This window comes from Notolabrus celidotus, chromosome 3 (genome assembly GCF_009762535.1).
Source record: "Notolabrus celidotus isolate fNotCel1 chromosome 3, fNotCel1.pri, whole genome shotgun sequence".
NCBI lineage: Eukaryota > Metazoa > Chordata > Actinopteri > Labriformes > Labridae > Notolabrus > Notolabrus celidotus.
This window is the reverse complement of record NC_048274.1, coordinates 22,775,280-22,799,703: the sequence shown is the minus strand read 5'-3', so window position 1 is coordinate 22,799,703 and position 24,424 is coordinate 22,775,280. Positions and strand designations below refer to the sequence as shown.

Here is a 24,424-nt window from a genome sequence, read left to right as displayed (position 1 = left end):
ACTGAAGCTAGGTTATCAACCCTTGCAGACGGGGTTGGCTATACTACGTAATTTAGCTAATCTTAAGAAACTTCAACCCAAATAGTAATGCCTGTGTAAGTGTGCTATGTATTTAGAAATCTGTCAGAACTTTACTTTGCCATCAGAAAGCCTTTTATATTTGCATTATGTAAAATATATCTTTACAACTGAATGAACTGTCAGACACAGTATTATGTCTTTTTTCAACAGCATGTATAATAAAAAACAGAGTGGTACTATAATAAAAACATGTGGATCTATAGAAAACACAAGAACACTGTGTTTTATAGATTTTAACTGATGTTAAAATAATTACCGGTAGTGAATGAATCAAATTGATTGATTGACTGGAAACAAATCAAACAAAGCTTCAGTTTTTTATCAGTTCAAAATACATACACATTTTTCCTCCATGCTTGTCAATTATACAGATTCCCTGCATTTATTTGTTTTGTATAATTTTAAAGTTAATAGCTTTGAGTTTTAGATTTTTAGTGTGTTAAAACTAGAAAAATGAGGATATCACTTTGAGCTCTCAGAAGTTTATGTGTGCATTTTTGACCATGTTTGACATTAAAGAATTGAAAAAACACAGATAGACCTCTAATAAAAATTGATTGGTAAAATAAGAATGGTTAAAACTCCTGTGAGGAACTTGTGTTTTGTCTGGATTTTGGCACCCCTTGTGGACCACTTGTTTCTTTACTGATTTGCCCTGTACTGTGTTAGTAAAAAAATCTCCATCTGCTGTCTTTTGACAGACAAATGAATGACTTATTGTTGATATATGCTGGTAAAATAATAAAATAAAAGTGAATATTTCCTTAATCTGACAGCTGCCCAGCAGCAACACTTTCAGGCATTAAATGTTACTAATTAGTTACTCTTTGTACGGATGTCCTTGTTTGTTTTAGTAGCTCATAAAGAGGCATCATTACTACATTTCAGCCGTTCTTAAAACCAGCTTAAAATCTCTCACTGGAACTTTAACTACAGCCAATTCCTGAAGTAGCGCACTGAACCGCTGAACTCACTACATGCATTAAACGAAGAAGGGCCCTTGAATTAAACAGTGTTTTGTCATTGCATAACTAATTGCAACAATGTGAAATGCATTTAAGAGCATTCTTTCTCAAACCTTGGGGATGGCTTTGAAAGTTACACCAGCTCACAAAGCAAAACAAAAGACGTATCTGGTAATTCTGGTATGATTTATATTTAAAGAAAAATACTACATATTCAAAGATTCAAGATTTAAAGGTTTTTATTGTCAATTTTCACTGTATATACGAGACATACAGGAAAAATGAGATGCTGTTTCTCTCTTCCAGCTTTTAAATATCTAAAATTTAAATATAAAATACAATAAAATATAATAAAATACAGTTTTATAAAATGTTGTGTTACAGCCAAGGATTTGTATCCATTTATTATTTATAGATGATTTTTACATTTTCTTTAAAATAAAATGTACTCCCTGTTATTTGGTATGTCTTACTGTTTTATTCATACATTTTGGGTTATTTTATGTTAGGTTTTTATGTTTTACAGAGCTTTGTCTTGCCAGTTTTGGTAAATGCACTATAAACATCTGTGCTTGAATTACCATTTTGATATGCAATGGTTTAGAGGACGGCAAAATATTGAGAGGATGAAAGTGAAATAAAATCTAAGAAGATAAGGTTGTCAGTGTACTTTACTCAAAGATGGATGGACAAGCCAAATTCTGGAACTGTCCACAAAGTTGTAGGTTTAAAAGGCCTCAAAATGAAACATCAGTTGCTACATACTGGGTTCAAATATCAAAACACCATGATGTCACCTTCCCAGTTTTCGTCCTGTGAATGTGCAGGCGAAGCTAGCAGAAGGGGAAGCGTCTTTATTTCTTAGATGATTTGTTGAATGACACTTAAACGTTCGGCCTTATGCTATGTATCTCTGAACTCATTCAGCAGTCTGCTCAAAGTCTATAAAATACACAATAAATTCAAAAACATGCAACTTAAACGCAACCTTTGCTTCACAGACGTATACACACACATACACTCATACACACACACCTCCGCCCACCCATCAGTGTGTCCACTCGGCTGGCACTAACTCTAACAGGCTTCAGAGAGATTGCAGGCCTGAGCTGTGGGCGTTGGGGAGAGTAGTAATAGAAAAGCAATGACAGTGGTTTCAGCAGCAGAACCCCTGCTCACTCTCTGGTTTTATCACTGTTCTGAGGAAATATAGGTGTTGTCAAAAGCTGATATTTTGACCAATGACACAAAATAGATGTGTGCGGTCTAAAATGTAAACAACTATAATAGTGTATAGACAGCAGCACACACACACAAAGTAAACAAAAACTCAGAGACAGTTTTGCATTATGCACAGATTCTGTCAAACTATCAAGTGTTTTGTAGTAAATGCATTCTACGTTTATTTTCTATTTCCCTGCATCATTTTCACCTTTCTGTCATCCAAAAAGGAATTTTGATTTGTGTTTGTTGGAGGCAAAACAGTAAAGCTGCCATCAGGAATGTTTTATTGGTAAAGCGTGTGATCACATGACATGTAGAGGAAACTTTCAGCACTTTGAATACATTACGTGCAGCAAACATACTCACATATGTGTGGGTCTTGAAGAGATCTGATGGGCCACTTACGCAGACCTTGTCACCTTCAAGTGCCATCACCCTTTTACAGATGTTCATATTCGGGTCAGATGGACACTTTGCGATTATTATATCACCCCTGTAAAGAAAAAATAATTACACACAAAAAATGAAAAAAATATCTCATTTATTTACGACCTATCTTTATAAGAATCTTTATTCCTTCCACTTCTTTCAGAAAATAAAGGAAAGGCACAGAAAAAAGTCAGAAATGTTCCAGAAAATAAAAGATGTGAATATTGAAATTTTGATACATTTGGATATCTGTTTGGATATGATTTTTGTTTCCTTGCATATTCATCTAGTTGTTGGAACCTACTTTTCTATTTTGCAAAGATGACGACTTATCCGCTCAGAGAAAACAATATCGTGGTTGACAATGGTGGGCTGCATGGATGGACCAGAACACTGAAGCAAACAACAAAATAAGATTAAAATTAACTCTAAAACATGATCCGTCTTTCCTTCTCATAATTAAACTATACAAACCACAACAACTTCTCCGATGAATTCAAAGGCACAGTTTGCAATGCAGCCATACTGGATGGTGTAGCCCACAAACCCCAGCGTCTTCCCCAGCACACTGCGGAACATCTCCACCTACAACAAAAACACACACACACACACATACACCGTAGATTATGGCACAATGTCAGTATGCATAGTTATCCGATGCTACATACAGCACAGAGTGAGGAAATGATTTAGTGTCTCATCCATGTATGGTAGGCTTAAGTCCCTCTGAGGAGTTCTCAAAACAGAAGCCGTTTGGAGTTTAATTTTTAAAGGTGTGGACAAGGTTGTCACAGTTGGCCTACTGCTAAGATGTCACTTTCCCTGGTGTTTCATTCTCAGGGGCTGAGCGGGCCAGTTCACAGCCGAAAACTGCCCTGACCTTTGACCCTGCGTAGGATGTACCAATCAACACCTTGTGTTTAGGTGATGGACAAACACAGAAACTGTGACATATCCAGCCAAGCAGCTCTGCACCTACTGCAGCTAGTCCCCTAACAGTGTGCTGCCTTCACCACCACCGCAATCATTAGAGCAGTTATCAACTTCTGTCAGCACCATGGAAACACAAAGACACCCCCCACACCCACCCGTCCACCAACCCACCTGCCCTGCACTCAGTCACACAAACACACACAAGAACTATCTGTGTGTCTTCTGAGCAAACATCCCAGCCACACTCAGGTTATTGACTTTTACTCAAGCTGCAACCTGTTGGATGGACGGAAGAAAGTGAGTCAATCTTTACAAAGTGTCATGCACTGTGTGTACGCGTGCACACACGCACGCACACACACACACACACACAAACATATATACACAAACAGATAACAACTGTAGGTCTAGAGAAGTAGAGATACACCTTGAGTTTTTCCGTTAACCATACCAGTAATAGAACTTCTGATACTGCTATTACTTATCTCTTACCAAAAACCTTTATTTGTTTAACCAGAAATCAATTATTCTTCACTGCTCTTAACTGTGGCCTACACAGCAACACAAATACACTGTTATTATTGATCGTCATCATATCATACACAACCTTAAATAAGTTCTGTAACACATCATGGATGTATCATGGCTGAGTTACAGAACTAATTTGAGGTAATCTATTTTATGATGACAGTGGGTAATAACAGTAGTGACAGCAGAGAGTGTTAGTAAGTCAAAGGTAGCAGATGTCAACAACTAAACACAGGAAAAATAAAACAATAAAGCACTTTACATTGAAAATCAGTGCATCTACCAAGCTCTGAAAGAGACAGTAATAATAACAAGAGAGTCTGTACAGTTTGAGGTCTTACTGCCAGTTAAACAAGAAAATAAAAAGCTCTAAAATCACATTTTATAGAAGGTTTGACCTGAGCCAGGCCATACCACAATGATGGCAGTTGTATTACAGTTACAAAGAATTAGTAGTAAACAGATGTCAAAACATAATAATAATAACAACATGTTTGTTTTATAGTCAGATCTTAATCTTTGGGCTTCTTGACCCTAACTTCTAAAATTAATAGTATCAGTCTGTCCTATTTTAACCCTACTGTTATTGTAAAAGCTAATAAAAGGCCTGTCAAAGTTCAACTGTTACAATTATCATTATAAGTCATAGTTATATTATCATGGCTGTCTTTATTGCTAATGCTACACATAACTTATCATTATTAATGGGTCTGTAGTCATAAGTCTGTATTATCTGTTGTTGTTGTTGCTTTGTTTGTTTGTTTGTTTGCCTCAATCTGTTACTCTCTATCTGCATCTTCCTCTAACCCTCTGGTGCATCTAGTCAGGCAGATGGTTGTTCACTATGGGTCTGGTTCTGCCGAAGGTCTCTGCCTGTTAAGAGGAAGTTTTTCCTTGCAACTGCTGCCAAATGATGTCAATTGCTTGTTCATGGTGGACCCCTGTTGAGTCTTTTTAAATTAGTAGACTAAGAGTTTGGGATGCATACGTATGCCAGACTTAATGATTACAAAATAACCCTCACTAGTTGGCACCGCTGTTATGAATCAGTTAATATTTGTATTATTGTAGACTTGAAAGGCAGTCATATGTTGTGTCTAGGCTGTAGCAAAGCTACCTGCTACTAGCCATGGCTGTAGCTCTACTTAATGTCTACTGCCATAATGCTGTAATGCTCCACTACCTGGTTACAGAGGTGTCAAGCAATGAAGTGTAAATACTTACCTTCCTTAAGTAGACATTTTGGGTATCTGTACTTTACTGGAGTAATTATTTTTCAGCCGACTTTTTACTTCTACTCTTTACATTTTCACGCAATTATCTTTACTTCTACTCCTTACATTTTAAAAAATAGCCTTGTTACTTCTATTTAATTTTGGCTTGTTTTCATTCCGGCTTGTCATCTTTAAAAAAATTAAACCCTATCCCGATAAATTGCGCCATCCGGATATAGTGAATTTGATTGTGGTTTGATGAGAAGTATAAACATGATACATTAACATATTAATATAACATTATAGTCATTATGGCCTTAAGAAAAAGGTTTTTTTTTGGGAGGTAGGGTAGTGCACTATAGGCTCCTGTGGAGCAGCCTAAGCTTTTGTCCTTTTGTCCATTTTTCCCCCTTACATTACTTTTACTTTCATACTTTAAGTAGTTTTGAAACCAGTACTTTTACACTTTTACTTGAGTAAAAAGCTTGAGCAGATACTTCAACTTCTACAGAAGTCTTTTTAAACCCTAGAATCTATACTTCTACTTGAGTAATGAATGTGAATATTTTTGACACCTCTGCCTGAATGTAAACATGCACAGATTATACATGACATCTTGTTATGCGACGTGTTTTGGTAGCATTGTGATCTAAAAAAATGGAGATAAGGTTTTTTGTAAGCTGTGTCTGATTAAAGTGAGATGTGTTATCAGCACAGACATGTGGACGTTAACCGTGAAGAAGGATCGAAAGCTGGTGGTGCTAGCTCGGCTAACGTTAGCCACACTTGGCAAACCAATTAGACATAATTTACCTGCAGACTCTGTCATCTTGTGTTTAGCTGTGGTAAATGAGTAGTGCTGCTCAGTTTTGATTGTTTCTGAGCGTTTTTGTATACATAGATGAGTTGGTTAATCAGAATTCAAATTTTAGTTTAATGACAAGGAATTGAGTCTCTTGGGGACAATCCTATTACTGGAACCCTCCTACCAACTGGCCCTATTTAAAAATACATTGAAGTGGGATTTTTACACTAAAACTGATGCTGAAATTTAGGTAGCAGTAGTATTAGGGAGAATATAATGGTATGGAAACATGTCTACATACAACTTGGCTAAGAGGTCAGTCTGCACTTGAGACATTTTTATCTGAGTCTGCTGTATGCCAGTCCACCACAGGGTAAAGAAATCTTTTCCCCGTCCCCCTCGGTTCCTTCTGTCTTTTCCCCTCTTTCTCTCTCCATGTCTTCTCTCCCTCCCAGGGTATTATTAACCAAAGCAAGCAGAGCGGAAACCAAAGCCCCAAATCCTCAGAGCTCTGGGAATGACTTCCCAAAGATGGACACGGATTAGTCCCCCAATTTCTCCCTTTGCCCCACCACCATCACCACTAACCCCCCTCATCTCCCCAGGTCCCCAACAGACCGGGTGTCAGGTGGCTCTCCCGGCCCTGCCAAAGGTGTTACCCCTAATCCCATTACCCCCCTCCACTGTTCTCACACACACACACACACACACACACACACACACACACACACACACACACACACACACACACACACACACACACACACACACACACACAGACACAGACACACAGTGCTCTCTCTTTCCTCCATGCCAGCTATATTCCACCTACTAAACCCTCTATGTCTTCTTTCATCCCTTGCAGGGTTTGTCTCTTTGGCCCTAGTCGCCATCATCTCTGATCCAAAAAAGACCAACTCCATCCTTTTACCTCCCTCGGTGCTTCTACTACTTTCTTCCCTCTGTTTCCTGATCACCCCTGGCAACCCTTCGCTTTCTGCTACAACTGTGTATGACGGTGTTTGAGCAGGTGAAGGGGGATGTACGTATATGAGCTCAGCACAGGGCCAAAATGAGGTGCCCCCTTCCAGTCACAGCCTGCTCTGTGTCTCCTGATCGGGAGCTATAAACTCAGTCCTCCCACTGCTGCTACAATAACACCTCTGGCTCTATAATTCCTCTGTTGGGAAGCAAGGAGTCTAAAGGTTAATGTGAATCTCAGGTCTGCACTAAGGCGACATGTTCGGCTCTATTTGTCTTCCACCCAGCATCTCTGTCTGTCATTGCTGTACTGTAATGCACTCTCAGACGTGATCTCACATTTTCTCTTCATTCTCTCAGGTTGGGGGGGATCAGAAGTCTTTGCTAGCACTCAGAACACAGTGGACAGCCTCTCTTACAGCTGCCCTCATATCTCTGTCTCAGCCCCCCCTCCATTCCTGCGCGCATTCATCATAGGTAGGGATTAAGGGACTTTGCATAACAAGATCACACAGTCAGTGAGTGATATCAAGAGAGTCCATATGCAGCTGCCTGGTTTTCTAAGGCACCCCCTGTCATTGATAGTGTGTGTGCGTATGTGGTGTGAATGTGCACACACAATAGCATTACCTATGTGTTTCATACAAAGTGCATATATAAGCTGCAGTGACTCCTCTGGGATTCAGAATGAGGTGGACATCCACAGAGACCTCTGATTGGATCTCTATTACCTCCAATTCCCCTGAGCAAAGAGTCAGGCTACACGCACACACAAACACACACACACACACACACACTATCTCTGCCTCTAATGCTAAGCGTATGTGTGCGCTTGGGAGTATCAACATTAATTGAATGCTGTATTACAGCTGTGAATTAACACAAAGTCTCCCTGTTAATCCAGGATTACACGCCAAACATGTTCATGGGAAAACAAAGAAAGTCAGCACAGCTCTCTCTGCAGAACCATCTGTGGTCACCGGCCTCCTGCAGTCAAAGCGCAGCACTACAGTGAGGAAGAGAGGGGGATCACAAATGAATAGCTGCCGATGGAAACAGCATTGTGCGTTTAACTCTGTGATCCTCTTACTGAGGGAGAGTTGTTCACTTAGGGCAGAGCAATCCCAGGCAGATTAAAGAAATGCGTCTTTACTTTGTTTTTGGTATGAGAATTGTCAGTTACACATTGTTTTGTATAGCTGACACAGTGAAGAAATAATTTGTCAATGACGTGTTTTGTTTTTTTTTCCTGAATGTTACATTTACGGACACATCCGCAACAAAATGGGCAGTCTCTTATCTCAAAAGTGGGAATCCTGTCATTGTTATTTCTCAAAATATGTTGTTTTTCTAGGATGGAAAACTGGCATGACCTTAAAATAATTAAAACTTTTAGTAAATATTCAAATAGTCAAGACTTGAGGCCAATGTGTCGGCCCTTTGTGGTTTAAAATAACTAATGTCACTACCTTTCACAAACAAGTGTCCACAACTTAATCACATTTTGAGTCCAAAAAACGTAAATATGTTGACAGACACGCCGCATACGCACGAACAGCAAGCATAAAATAATGATAAATGAAATGCCAATAACAGTGGAAAGAAAATTCTATCTATAATACACACATTATTGAAGCCATACGGAAATATTCAAAAAGGAAAAACCACTTATGGTCTCGAGAGATTTGAGCCTGCCATTGGGCGAGTAGTGTTAATTGATAAACACGGTCAGTCTATTAGAAGCACAAAGAGAATCTCAATTCAAACAGCGCATGAGGGTCTTGCAGTGGACTCCTTACGCAACTAAATTAGGAAAACATGGGCTGAGAGAGAGCTGGGCAACAGGGGGGCTAAGAGGCTTACAAGCCCCTTGTCAGATATTCGTCGTCTCCCTGAGGATCCCAGATGGAAGGGAGCCTGGAGGAGCAGGGACCAATCCCACCTCTGATGTCTTCCTCTGGGCAGCAGAAGGCAGAGGAAGGTGGGGCATTAGTCCTGTTGCGCAGAGCTTGATGTGATCTTAATGTGAGCGATAAAAAAAGAGGAGGTTCAGCAACCAGGGGGGTCTGTTTGAACTATCAGTCCAATCAGAGATAATCCTGCTGATTTAGACACAGACACCTGGCTGGATGGAGAGTGACAGATGTAGAAGTCCCAGTCACAAGAGTGCTATGTCTCGCCCCCATATCGTCTAGGTCTGCCTTCTAGAGGCTTAATTGAAGTGACTGATCTCCATATTGCTCTTTTCATTGTTGCTAACGGCAACACAGCCGTGAAACAGCTGAGCGAGGTTACTATTTGAGGAGCTGAGGGTTTAAACCTGCAATCAATGGGTCAGCCAGAGCAAATAATAGCCAAGTGATATGAATACAACTGCTATGAATTGAAAGGAAGTGTGGGCTGACAGAGTCCCCAGCCAATTATATAGAATGGAAAAATCAGCCGCTAAGCCTTATTGTATTGACCACAAGCGAATGCCTGGTGCTGGGCTGGTGCTGAGAGAATAGAGAGATCTTATCCGGTGTTGTATCAGATTCACAAAGGAGTTTGTATTCTGCAGTGACCTGCTCATGACAAAGCCTGTTATACTTTAACACTAGCCAATGACAGACACCTCAACCTAAAAGGAAAACTTTTCGATGTCTATTTTTTCTTTTCCTGTAGGTCAAGCTTCATATGGCCTGCTGAATTTCATGCAACACCTGCGGCAAACCTCAGGGCATCAAAATAGAGCTATTCAAACTATAGGATGCTGAATAAATGGAAAAGTCTTTACAGTTTTTTGTGTACAAAATCCATCCTATGCTTATTGTACTCGTGCCCTTAGACTATTACCTTACTTTCAACACTAACAAAACAAATACAGTGCATGTTGATGATAATCTGACATCCCCCCCGACACAAAAAGTCCACTGCTTCTTGCAGCTTTACACCGTTTGCAGAATTAGACCGAACAAACCAAAACAGTCTGACCAGGAAAGGTCTGACATGTTATGACTGCTGCCATTATATAGCTCAATCAGATACTGAGGCTGATAGAGGTGACAAAAACACGGCAGAGAAAATACACATGCACATATGACACATTGAAAAAGAGGGCAAACTGTGTTATTTTTGCAGAATTGGGCCACTGTGTTTACACCACCACAGACTGAATTGTGCTGCAGAGGTTAAATCAGGATTGAAAGGGAATGAAAATAAGGTGACTGGCACTGCGCGAAGGATGTGGAGAAAGTTTCCACGGCATTGTGCTCCTGCATCCTGCACATGGACAGCCAAAGCAGAGATGCAGGTCAGTCAGCGCATCTTATTTGTCTCGTATAAGCTTTCCACAATGCCCAGTGTTGTCAGTCATGATATATTCCCTTGGTCTCCTGTCAGCACACATAAATCTCAACAGTGCTGTCAAAACAGCAGGACTGCCTCTGCTGAGAGCATTTGTAAAGTGAGCAGTTGGGCTATTGCTTCCTCTGGAGCCTTACAATATCCTGTGATCTTGTGCTGCCTCTGGCTTCCCTCTGCCTCACAAAGCTTTTTTACAGCTGTCTCAAGGATTACACTGATCACTCATCAGTCAGCCGCTATTAAGAGTGGACATTATACAGTCCCAAATACACCGGCCTTTCCCCTGTGAGCAGATTACCATTCCCACAGCAGACATTTGAATCATAGTAGTGAAAGGCAGGTGTTATTAAGTCCATCACCGATGGCTACATAAGTGGCCCAGATATTGTGACAGAGTCTCCATCACCCTGTAACCAAAGCAGCTTAGTAGAATTCATCCATTGTTTATAACATTATTCACACATTTACTTTTCATACTACCAAATGTCTCTTTGAAAAAGGTCAGAGCAGTGTATTGCAATGCATTCCACATGAGCTAGACCTAAAAAGTTCAAGGTGGCCAGTTATTTTATTTAATAGATTATAATATAGCAATCAGACCCTAATGTTGACTTTTCCCCCCAGTATAGCCCTCTGGCAAGTCACTTAACAGTTCTACAAGACACTCAATATTTTTGTCTGCCGCTCCTGCAATCTAGGTGGATCAATTTAGAAGTGTAAACCTTCAGATAGTAGCAGCCTGACCTGACAGAAGAGACTATTGGGTTCATCATGTTATTGAGTCAGTTACATATCTTAACTAAAAAATGTCATTATGGAATAACATTTATTCATTGAAAACAAAATTTGGTCATGGTTGCAAAGGTCCTTTTTACCATTTTTGATGGGAGCTTATTTCCTTCAGTGGTTGCAATACTTGATTTTTGGATGTAAAAAAAAAGACTATTTGAATGGCAACTTTGCTGATATTTAATAAATAATACAATGCATACAGATTTAAAACTCATGCTGTAGGCATTGCATGCTCACAGTGACATCCTAGTGTGTGCTCACAGTACTTTTGGTGACCTTCCTTTCACCTTTTCACCTAAGGAGCCCTTCAACCCAAATATGACCTGTGACATGACACAAAAGTACACAATGCTGGAGCATATGGGCATGCCGCTCTGTGTTACAATGCATTTGTACATCTGAAAACGATGACATATTTATTACATTATATGACATTACAGAAGACTTAACCTGACTAAGTTAGATAGATAGATAGATAGATAGATAGATAGATAGATAGATAGATAGATAGATAGATAGATAGATAGATAGATAGATAGATAGATCTTTATTTTTCCTGCATAAGGAAATTTGTTGTCACCATCTGTACAAAAAAAAATAAAATTATATATATATATATATATATATATATATATATATATATATATATATATATATATATATATATATATATATATGCCAGGGTTCTCACGCACACCAAGCCCTGGCAGCACATCACCCCCACTCTCATTCACCTCCACTGGTTCCCTGTGAAGTACCGCATCTCCTATAAACTCCTCCTCCTCACCTACAAATCCCTGCATGCCCTTGCCCCCCACTCTTTGGAACTCTCTCTCTCCCGACATCCACAGCGCCCCAACCCTGGACACTTTTAAGAAAGCAGTCAAAACGCACCTTTTCCTCAAGGCCTTTCCCCGTTAGATAGTGTTATCCCCACATACCCCCCAGACTGAAGCGACCTTGGGTTTCTTGAAAGGCACTATATAAATACTAGTTATTATAATTACTTATTATTATATATAAAACACAAATAAACAATAAACATCCACCCAGCCCCCACAACAATGGTGCACATCATCCTACATACACACCGGAAACACATGAACACACAGGACACATAGGCATTTTGTTTAGCAAGTGACTTTGAGTATTCAGAAAAGCGCTATATACATCCTATGAATTAATATTATTATTATTATTATAAGCAGTGCTATGGCCGATGGAACAAAGCTTCTGCCAAACCAATGTGGGATAAATAAATTAGAACTACTTTGGTATAATAGCTACATATCTTATTCTTTTATAAATTGCTGCAAACATCCAAATTTACTGTTTTGTATTTTGTCATTAATGCAGTCACTATTGATTTCTAACCTTTGTTTAAAAACCTAGTATTTCAGAAGTAATTAGTTATAGTTTTGTATTTTTGAACACAAAAATGGCAAAAAAAAATAAGGTGACACTTAAGTTATCCTTTATGTTCTGAAGCAATTTAGTATATGACTGGTTCCCTATACAAAAGGTCTCCGTTCATACATTCATTCATTAACACCAAATAGGATGGTATCTTAGCGTGAGATACCCTGAAGTCTCACTCTATATTCCATAATTGTGCGCACTGTATCTCTACCTGTTATAAGGCATGCATATGAGGTAACACCACACTTAGTGCGTTATTAGAGATAGTAAATGTCATTGATATGCTGGCTCTGAAATGTTATGAACCAACAAGGTCAAAACAGCACAGAGCCAGGCGTCAGACGAGTCTTTTTGAAACACCTTATTGTCATCTCAGATAAACACACATATTTGTGTTGATTTAAAGAATGGCTTCTGATAAAACACGAAGCTTTACTTACCTACTGACTGAGAGTTAATGCTTCCTCTTTGACAGCCTCCACAGTCCACAAGCAGCCCAGCAATATTCTCTGCTTTCATTGGTCGACCCCCAGCAAGGTTGTTTCTGATTGGACGATACCTCTATAAACATTGAAGGCGTCATCATCTTACAAACAGTATGGCGGCTCCCGTGAGCAGTGTGGGGAAACCTGCAGTTACGAGTTTCCAGAAGAAAACAAGGAGCAAACTAATCTCTATTCCTGGTACCAGACCCTCGGTTCAAAACGGACAACTCTTAGTTTCTACCGGTGTGACGTCCCTTGACTATCTGCTCGGTCAGTCTGCTGTTCAGATGTAATGTGAGCGCTAACGTGGCTAAGGGCTATACAGGCTAACACTGTTTTTCACTGTCAGCTTGATTAATGCAGGAGTTTGAAATAAAATTATTCTATAATTTGTCGAAGAGACAATATATAAAAAAAACACCTGGCACGAGGTTGTGTTACTTTCAGGGCAAGACATGTTGCAGTAATGGGTACTTTACGGTAAAGGGTTCAGTAGCAAACATATTATAGGTACTTTTAGTGTCAATCGTTTAGTATAACATTACATTGATATCAAAAAGACTTTGACCCACGGATGAGCAGTTGTTTGAAGGCATCTAGCATAATTGTCAACCAAAGCTGATTGCAGAAATTTAGCTTTTTCAGCTCTGTCTGGAATAGTAGAATATAATTTACTTTGTCAATCCCCAAGGGGGAAATTCAGGTGTCTGGCAGATAAAACTCTAAAAATCACATAAAACAAGTAATTCAGGTGTATGTCAGCTCATCTCCAATTGGTGAGAGAGTTATGAAGCCTAATGGCTGCAGGGATGAATGGTTTTCTGTATATCTCAGTCTTGCAGTACAGAGAGATGAGCCGTCCACTGCTGCTGTTTCTCTGGTCCACAAAGAAGTTGTGAAGTGGATGATCTGTGTAATTTAGAATGGCCTCTAGCTTCTTCTGTGTGCATCTCTCCACCACAGCCCCCAGTGAGTCCAACCTGGTTCCAATCACAGTGCCAGCTCTTTTCACTAGTTTGTGCAGTCGCCTCACATCCTTGTGTTTTATACTCCTTCCCCAGCAGACCGCAGCATAGAATAACACACTTGCCACCACAGACTGATAAAACATCTGCAGCATCTTACTGCAGATGTCTAAAAGAATCTGATCCTCCTTAAGAAAAAGAGGCAGCTCTGCCCCTTCCTGTAGAGTGCATCTGTGTTAAGGGACCAGTCCACCTTGTTGTCCAGATGTACACCTAGATATTTGTAGGTTGGCACCACCTCGATGTCCACCCCTCGAATGTTAACTAGCTGATGGCAGAGCCTGTATCTTTGGAAATCTACTATAATTTCCTTTGTCTTTGAGGAGTTTAAGGCACCAAGAACCAGAGGAGCTCAAAAGATTCCATAACTCAGTTAAACTAATGCATCTAAAATGACAGCTTCAGATGAACAAGCAAATGCCTGGAGATGTAGTATACCATGTTTTAATGTAAAAGACACGAAAAAAAATCCTTCCTTTAGACTAGAAGTAACAAATTCTCCGAGATGTTTTAACATTAGATTGATGATTTAGAATATAGTAGTACAATAAGTACAGTAAGACATCAACTATAAATCATCGATCAACACACTTCAGTTATGTGATGAAAAGTTGATAAAAATAACATAGGCATTGTCACTTTCCTGTTGTAACTACAACATTATTATGTTGAGAAAATAATGTTAAAGAACATGAAAACAAGCTCAGGCGAGATCATCCTGTTTCTATCTCAGGCCCAATACCTTTCTCTTCAAGTTATTGTGTTTAATCAGTACATGAAAAGATCAGCCAGTTTGTGATGATTTTGTATAATGCCCTCCTTCTTGTTTATTTTAACTATAAAATATTGTATATCGATGTAAACCTATGAATTCTTCTTTGTTCTTAGATAGCCATATAATCTCTTCAATGATGCAACTTTAAAATGAAAAATAAAAGTAAAGAAGCAAATAGTGATGCTAAATTCATTTTGGCTGCTTAAGTTTTAAGTTGCTACTTTTGAGGTCAGTTTCATACCGTCATGACTTGATGGGGCTCTTAAATTTAACAAAGCCATCATTGTCACTGTTTATTGGTAAACACTTGTGCATTTATAACTCAAGCAAGCTAACATAATGTTAAAGGCATACTTTATTATAAAGATTAATTCTTCAAAAGAAAGCGTGTAAAATAATAGTTTAGCAAAGGGAGGCCCCTAATAGGTCATGTTGATTCATACAATGACTTCATCTGTATTATTTGACTAATATTTATAAGACACTATAGTAATGTTTGTTTTTTTTGTCTTCACATACAGGTGGTGGGTTAGCAGTTGGAACAGTACTCCTCATAGGTGAGCCTTTCCCTCATTAAATTGAATACTGGTTTAAAGAATCCACTTATTGATGGATGAACAACTACCTGTATGTGATGTATATCCTGTTTAAACATTTGTTTGGGAAGGACACAAGACATTTCCCAATCAGCTATTTATTTTTAATGGACAGGTATAGCAACCGGACAGAACTACTTAAAGACAGGATTGATAAAAAATGGATTGGTAATTGGTAAGATGTTTGTATAAGCCTTATGTATACAGCATGAGGACCTGAATGGAGGTATTTTCTAAGAAGTTCAGCTACACATATCATCAGATATTTCATAGCATTATATTAAATAAGTACATTTTATTATTATATACTCTGATGAGTGAATTAGCTTGTAATTACGTGGCTATGCTATCATACACCAAATTCTAAAGTGTAAGCTCTTTATTCAAAAGATTAACTTAGCAAATAATACACAACACTTAACAACACAACACATCATGGTAAACCATTTCCAACAACAGTCCAGTTACAGTTCGGCTTCCAGCTTCATGAGCTAGTTTACTGCCCCCCGAACCCCCCCATTACAGAAAAGCAGCAAGTACTGAGCTTCCATTTCATGCTGATACTTTTGAGAAACACAACATGTCAAACTGAACTCTTTTGGCACAAAAGATGCCACTTTTTTTCTGTAGCGTTATAAGCCAAGAGCTTTTTGGCAACTTTGCAGAATCCTCTCTATCAGGATTAATCTTTGATTAATAACACTGTTTTAACCTCCTGCTGAAGTATAGCTTCGCCATTTCAAATATATTCACTAAACTGAATTCAGTGTCACTTTTTAGCATGCTGCAGATAATGATACTCTGTCTGTTGTCAGGCTCTTTGTGGTAAGTGTGTGTCTGTCTCGCAGAATGGCAAATAGACCAATGACCTGAAGGTCTCTCGTTACATTCCCAGGTGTTCACGCTTCTACTTTGATCCTTAATTAATATGCTCATCTGCAGATGTGTTAGAGAAGTTTTTTGGTTGTACATTCAAAGCAAGTGGATTTTGTAGGGACATAAATGTCTTTGACTGTATTATTATTGTTATTATCATTCATCATAGGCCTGGCTATATGCACTGGTAGACAGTAAGGTTAAGGTAGTCTTGTTTCCCCTTGAAGCTGTAATTTGTGTGTAGCAAAGGCCTATACCAACTGATGATATTGCTTTGCCCTTTAATTCACCCCCCCAATCGATGCAGGAGTCAGTGATTATACACTAATGCGTTCTTCCCTTCCATTTTGTGAATCAATGTACGGTTGGTTTCATCTGGTAATGAGAGACACAGTAAAGGTGAAATGCGTGTGTGAGCTCTCTTGTGTTTGTCTCTGAAAGAGCGATGTGCGTGCAAGTGTGTGTGTGCACTGTGCTGTCTGTTTTGTTGTGTGTGTGTGTGTGTGTGTGTGTGTGTGTGTGTGTGTGTGTGTGTGTGTGTGTGTGTGTGTGTGTGTGTGTGTGTGTGTGTGTGTGTGTGTGTGTGTGTGTGTGTGTGTGTGAGAGAGAGAGAGTGAGTGGGTTGGGTGGGATGGAGGGGGTGTTTTGGAGCGTGTGTTTGTTTGTGTTGGTTTCAGGCAGTCGTCTCCTACAGTCTGCCCCTTTAGCCGTGATGGCCTGTTTGTGAGACACAGACATAAAATTATCAGACTGGTCGTTGTCTGCCTTTGAAGTGTCTTGAGCTGTCCATCCAGATTTGTCAACCAGAGGGGGATCAGGCCAGTATGGCTGCTGTCTGAAGATCTCTCATCTTGTGTGTTTTTGTAAGAGAAGGAACAAAGCTTTCCAGCTCTTATTAAGATAACCATGTATGGTTTCACTATTTTGAATTAACTATATGTGTTTTTCCTTTATTAAACCTATAATAATTTATGTTATCTTTGGCCTCATTGTTTTGCATGTTTGAATTTTTCATAACTTTGAGATGCACTTTGAACAAGAACTATTTTATCTTTGAGCCTAAAGAGTGTCAAAGTAGTGTAGCATAATAACATCCACTAAGGCGGTTGTGTTGTGTCAATTTATCAAAAGGATTAGATCGTAATAAAAGTACTGGCATTATTTTAAGGGTGTACCGGTGTAGTGAGGGCAAAGGTAGAATTAATTAAATGTAGAAAAATGAAATGAGTGCTGCGCTGGTCAGAAACTGAAGAATGATTTCTTCATCAGGTGCTCTTCAAGGATAAGGGACAGAGGTCAGAATAGATAAAAGACCATCCAGGTTATTTGCAAACAAAGTTCAAAGTGAAAATTGGTAGTCCAAACTGAAAAATCTGAGGCACTTTGAGGTAGATTAGAAATATTTTCTTTAACAGAGATATTTCCATATGCTTCAGCTCAACTGAGTCCTCATCAGGACAAAAAGGATAATAAAGAACAGCAGTGACAGTTAACAATTATGCTGTCATGTGACTTCTGTCAGATGTCACATCACTCTTGAAGACAATCAACAAAAACACAGACTGTAACCAACTAGAGGAAAGAAAAGTAAGGCATACCTTCTTGTATATAGGTTTCATAACATACATCAGAAAATAATCAAGTCAGTATACACAGATTATAGTATAATAAAGGCGACTGAGTGCTATCACCTCCAAACATCTCTATACCAGAAAATAGGTTAACATCAGCACTAGGACAGTGCTTCTGGCATGTGTCCTGTGACTTCTGTCACATGACACCCTAATCGTATTAAACACCAGTTTTTAATGATCTGTTATGTCCTGATGAAGACTTAGCTGAGTAAAAAGGCATAGACATGTGCCAGTTAAAAAAATGTTTCTTCTTCCTCAGAGTGCCTCTGATTTTCAGCTGCCAATGTTCACTTTCAACTTTGTTTGCAAATAACCTGGATGGTAATTCATTTGAATTAATTATATGTCGACTTGATTCAGACACGCACACGCACACACGCACACACACGCACGCACGCACGCACGCGCACGCGCGCACGCACACGCACGCACACGCACGCACACGCACGCACACGCACGCACGCACACAGAAATACAAAATTCAATTTCATCACAATCATAGTGACTAATACATCCTAGCTCAGATTGGACTAGAAAGAAGACAATCATTGTTTCTTCTATATGAGTTCACAGATTGTCTTACTGGTCCTGATAAAAGCTGACATGAAAATGTTATATAATTAAGTTAAAGCATATCATGTACAGTATGTACATGATAAAGTGTTTTCTGATTTTCACAAATGCATTTAAAAAAATGTAAAATTCTGAAATACGTGATAATAATAACAGAGAGCTCAGACGATGAGGCGTCAGCACATCATAGCCATGCTTTGACATAATTTGCAATACATTTCAGATACATGGTGATTGATTGTGCTCACAGGCTTGCCCATTACATGAACAGTTTCTATTGGCTGGCAGTCTGTGATTTTTTAACTGCTCATAGATATCTCCCTCCAACATACTAAACAAATTGAATTGTTAAAATAGTAAAACATTTTTATGCTTTATCTATGGCATACTTGAAACCACATGAGCTTAAACTTGTTCAAGTAACAAACCGTACACTCTCTGCTAGGTCAGTTAAGCAATGCAACATCACAATGAGCCTTATACTGGGTGTAATTAATGTTGCTGTACTACGTCATTGTTTTGTCTTCATGTAGAATGTTTTTATTACGAGGTCGCCCTCCAACATTTCTTGTCACTTAAGTTAATGGTTAGTATGTGTTGAATTTATCTCTGAAGCCTGTTTTATCCTGGCTCTTGTAATTGAGCAGTAACAATTTGTTTTGTTCTTGTGTATAAGCAAAACGAGAATTTTTTTTTTGAATGAATAAAGTTTTTGGCAACATGTAATAAAAAGCCATCAAAATCAGTCAATCACAACTCAAACACTTCTATATAAGTCTGATATTTAAAGTTTAAATTAATATTCTGTCAAATGTTCATTTTTTAAAATTAGGATTAATCAAAATAATTCAACAGCTAACTGTAAAAAATGACATTTTTAATCACGTTTAAAATGAATATTTTGCATTTCAGAACAGTTTTCATGTCTGTATTAATTTAAAACAATTCTTACCAGTGTCTTGAATTGGGAATCCGATGCAATGAAACATAAAGAAGGATCTTGACTTTGATTTATGATTCAAATAAATGCTGTGCTGTTACACCAGTGTGGTGTGAAACCTTGACTTAGAGGTAAAAAAAAGTAGCTTCAAAGGGCTTTTTCTGTTAAACAGTGTTCATTTATTTTAAATGATAACACTGTAACACATGAAGAAATATGCAGGAGTGCACCTAAAATTATGCAGCACATTTTAATAAAGTGCATAACAAAAAACAACGGCTAATAGCTTTATTAACTATGAGTGTTGTTGAACACTAATTAGCAGTCATCATTGCTTACAGACATCAGACTGATTATGTGCACCTGTATGCTTAGCTTATAGATGGCAGCTCAAACTGGAAAAACGTTGATAAAAATGTATATTTAGAGTCTGTTTTTCAACAAAATACAATAACTTTAGATTTGTCCTCAAAGGTTTTAGGGAGTTTTTTTTTAATTGGAACATGCCATTCAAAAGTGTAGTGGTGTTATTTTCCATCAAGGCGGCATGATTGAAAATCACCCAACTCAAATGAAGACATCAATCACATCATGATTAACATGTTGATGTTGACAATGTAAATCTGAAACCTTGTTGCAGGAGAGGGTTTTTTTTTAAGCTCAGCAGCATGGCAATAACAGTACAATAGAAATACAATGTGACAACTGAAAACTTTTAAAGTGCAATAATATGCCCCCCCCCCCACCACACACACACACACACACACACACACACACACACACACACACACATACATACAAATAATAAAATGTATTCAAAGCAAGAGGTCTGATCACCTGTGCACAAATGGCAGGTGCATCTGTTAAAATGTCTCTTTTCATCATGTGATCATCTGATACGAACAACCTGAACCTATAAGGAGGATAAGAATTACTGTTTGAGCCTCAACAATAGAGATATGTCAGATTTAAACTGAAACAGTCATTCAAGTAGGCTTGACAAATGCTGCTAATTAACACTTGACCTTATATTACCCATCTTGTAACAGTATATTAAACGTCAATTTGCTTGTTCCAACTCGGGATTTAAAAAAAAAAAACTATCTCTATTTTGTGTACCTGCTATATGGCCTAAAAAAATAGAGTCACTCAGTTAGAAAAACAAAACAAACAAAAAACATCTACATCGACCAAAGATTCATACAAGGGGAAACACTCTGACCTAGATATTTTGTCTCCTCCCCCTGCAGCCTTAGCAGATATGATTCAGGACTCTTGCTCTCCCACTCCCCTGTTTGAAGGCGGATGAAGCTGAAGCCTTCCCTCCCCCCTCACCCAACCTTCGTCAGAATAAGCAGAAAAACAGAAAGAAAAAATCATCCCATGACTGTCCAGAGTGACTGATCCACCTCAAAGATATGACTGTTCCCCCACCCCCTGTTGCTCGTATACCCACCCCACTCCCCCATCCCCTCCCTTACCCCCTGCCTCAGCAGCCTAATGACTCCTGGAGGTTCCATTTGTAAGGCTCCCATAGAAACACAGCCACAATAGGCCCCATCTTGAGAGGGCCCATCTGGGAGTCTTTGTGGGGCCTGCTGAAAGCCACAAAGGCTTGCTGACCTAGAAACCCATCAATAAGAGAACAGGGAGCCCCACCGACAACAAATTGAAGAGCCGTGGAATTTCCTGGGCCATCCTGAGTCCGTAGGTGAGGACATAGTCCGGGAACGTGGGAGGGGGGGCATTCTCCGGATGTTTTAGGATGACACGTCAGGATGTCATTCCCAAGCTGACAGCTGTATGTCCATTACCTTTAACTGTCACTGCTGCCTTTGTCTTTGTGCCCACTGTTTGTCATTGTGTGGAGAGGCTGCCTATGAAATCTTTACAAAATGATGATTGTGACAGGAAGCAGCAGTAGCATGCTGAGTAGAGTTATGTGCCTTGTTAGGGGGGTTTCATGGTGATGATACAGGCTTTATTTGTGGGTCTTGGGTGTGAAATGGCCAGGTGGCCGCTTTGTGTGTTCTTAAAGAGCGACATTTGCGAAAGTATGATGAATGTATAGAACTGTACTGTCTCCTCCACTTGTGTTTTAAAGTCTCATACATTTTTACAGGTTATTTTTCCACCAAATCAACAACCAGTGCAACAATGGTTTGAAGACTCTTTGTAATGTGTGCCTTTTCTGTCGGCTGAGTTTGACTAGCGCTCAGTCAAGTATATCTTATGCGTCTTATGTGTCTGTTTTGAAACTACCATTATGACAATAAAATACCCCTGATGTGAATGACACTGGCGACATAATGATGAAAGTATGCCACTGCTATCAGGATTCATACAGAAGGAAGCAAGAATCAAGAGAACCTGGATGTCAGAGAGCATTTTTAAGACAGACAAAATCATATCCTAATTCTGCCTCCTCCTGTCAGTTGTCCTGACAGCTTGTTTACCTTTTTGTTTCTGGGGGAGGGGTCAGGTGCATGCTCAAGACAGGTGTCTTCCTCTCACCTCCTCTGCTGGTCGGGGATATGATAGGTAAGAGTGGATAGGAATATTGTTATGACCATAACAAGAGATCTGAATGTGTCCTCTTCACTTTGATAGTCAGATCCCAGCACAGGCACCTATGACGCTGTGCCAAGTCGATTGCCACCTCAGCTGTTCCACACCAAAGGTAGCCTGAGTGTGGTCCTTACATCAATTACAGTCAGGGTCTGTGATGAGGTCATGAACAGCTGGATCTCTGTGGTGTCAGAACAAGGCAAGATCCTAGTGTTAGTACGGGGAGGATTTTTCATATTTTATCTCAGAACTCTTCCCTTGGCCATGCAGGCGAGTGGCATTGAACAACAGTTTAAGACGTATGTCCATTGGACTATTTTACTTGCACACAAATTGATTGTTTTTTTCTTTTCTTCATTTTCAGAGGAGGACCGATATGATAGCTACTCACGTATGATCTTGAAGTACTTCCTGGCAGAAGGCGTTGTGTGTCGACATGAACTTTTTGTGGCATCTGCTCAAGATAACCCTGATGACATCCTACAGGTTTGAAAAGAGCTTTTGTGTTTTCTCTAAGCTTTAAGGGAGTACACGTGTGGTTCTGCAAAGTCTATTACATTCTTTTTGCAAGCTACAAGTGATGACAACCCATCCACAGAGAAGCTGAGATGGCCTCAATATGTCTACTTTACTGCACTTTGTACTGTCAGAAAGGTATTTGTGAAAACTTTTGTTTATGTTTACACTTTAAGAGATGTTGGAAACATTTGCCCACTTTAAGAAAGAGTTGTTTTTTTTGCCACAATGTATTAATCAGCCGCTGCTGTACATTATTCTTTCTGGTTCTGGCCATGATTTAGCAAGTTGTATTGTAAGCACACAGCTTTCCCCAAGATGTGTTAGGGTCAGCGGGGGTGTCCGAGAGGTCGAGAGTGGCATGGTTGTGGCATTGTTGAAATGTTTCCCGATGCATCACTCTATAAAGAGGACCGTCGTCCCAGAAGCTGACTGCCACCCATCATACAGGAGGAGGGCCTCTCCCCTACTGATTGATAGTGGGAGGGGTCAAAGCCTCACCCTCTCTTTACATATCAAAGGCTTATTAAAAGAGAGGGAGTCCCAATGGGGATATATCACATCATTTAGTGTTTTCACAGCTACATTCACAGTATGCTAATCTTCAGATGCCAAAGTTGTACTTTATGCATCACGTTAACACACCAGGACACACAAGCTTGCAGCTTATTAGAAGAAATCAGGTTTGGCAGAAAATAGATCAACATGTTCACATGGACTGAAAATCTTTGGCACTTCAAAATCCACATTAACTTTCATCTGTTTATCAATGACCAGGTTAGCAAGACACTCCAATCATGTGAAAACATGCACTCGATTTCCACTAAGCAGGGTTCAATGTTAAGAGGCTCATGTTTTCTTATTCTGCAGGTTGGTCTGAATTTTACAAACCCTGTATTGTTCAGCTCTGGAAAATGACTCATTTTGACTCAGTTCAGTCCCAGTTTTGGTCAGACTGTGGATCTTGGGGTGCAGATTTGGCCTAATGGTTAAGTTGCACACCCATGAAGCGGTTGGACCGGGTTTGAATCCAGTCTATGGCCCCTTTCCCGCATGTCATTCCCCCACTCTCTCTCACCTTCCTACACTATCCACTGTCCTCTCCTCTATAAATAAAGGTGTAAAAGCCCAAACATTTAACTTAAAAAAACAAAAAGACTGTAGATCTTGTTGTGTTTGTCAAGGACACAGCTCTACAAGGATCGTTCACCCCTCTGCACTGCTACCACTGAAAAACTTTCCCTCTCTGAAGGTTTTGTAATAGCCTGTTCAAGAAAGACACATAAGATTAAACAACGCCCAAAAATCTGGCCTTGCCAAATATACTTTTTAATCATATTTTTATTAGCCCAGGTTTTCATGTTCACATAACGTTCAAAAAACTGGTTCCTGCCTAAACCTGACCCTGAATGGTGTACATTATCCACAGTATATAACACTCACTTACAACTCAGTCACATGTTATTTAATATGTAGCAAAATTATAATTCAATGTCTGTTTGACTGTCGCATTCAACAGGTTTATCTTCTTGTATGTTTCCTTTTGTGCAGGAACTCCCATCTCCCATCCTCGATGATGTTGCTATTCACAAACCAGCGGAGCAGCCCAGGCTGCCCTCTGAACCCCAGGACAGTTTGGATGCCATGAAGATCGCCTGGCGCTATCAGAATCTACCCAAAGTACAGGTAACTAGATGATGCCATGCCAGCTCCATTTTTC

General features: G+C 39.4%; 2 protein-coding genes across 4 annotated transcripts in view; one reads left to right on the top strand and one right to left on the bottom strand.

Annotated features, from left to right (window-relative positions):
- Positions 1–13,262, bottom strand: part of immp1l (inner mitochondrial membrane peptidase subunit 1) — an 18,124-nt gene extending 4,862 nt beyond the window's left edge. The window contains exons 1-4 of the mRNA XM_034680324.1: positions 13,157–13,262; positions 3,174–3,284; positions 3,004–3,092; positions 2,637–2,763 (exon numbers count right to left, since the gene is read on the bottom strand). Of these exons, the coding sequence (XP_034536215.1) occupies positions 2,637–2,763; positions 3,004–3,092; positions 3,174–3,278 (321 nt within the window). The 5' untranslated portion in view covers positions 3,279–3,284; positions 13,157–13,262. The remainder of the gene's footprint in view (positions 1–2,636; positions 2,764–3,003; positions 3,093–3,173; positions 3,285–13,156) is intronic.
- Positions 13,263–13,287: 25 nt separating this feature from the next.
- Positions 13,288–24,424, top strand: part of elp4 (elongator acetyltransferase complex subunit 4) — a 62,669-nt gene continuing 51,532 nt past the window's right edge. The window contains exons 1-5 of one of the 3 annotated variants that reach the window (XM_034680948.1): positions 13,288–13,471; positions 15,523–15,558; positions 22,096–22,161; positions 22,553–22,674; positions 24,256–24,390. In XM_034680948.1, coding sequence (XP_034536839.1) covers positions 13,315–13,471; positions 15,523–15,558; positions 22,096–22,161; positions 22,553–22,674; positions 24,256–24,390 — 516 coding nt within the window. In that variant the 5' untranslated portion in view covers positions 13,288–13,314. Of the gene's footprint in view, positions 13,472–15,522; positions 15,559–22,095; positions 22,162–22,552; positions 22,675–24,255; positions 24,391–24,424 lie in introns of those variants that run through there. The other 2 variants (XM_034680949.1, XM_034680950.1) reach the window with 2 other exon arrangements.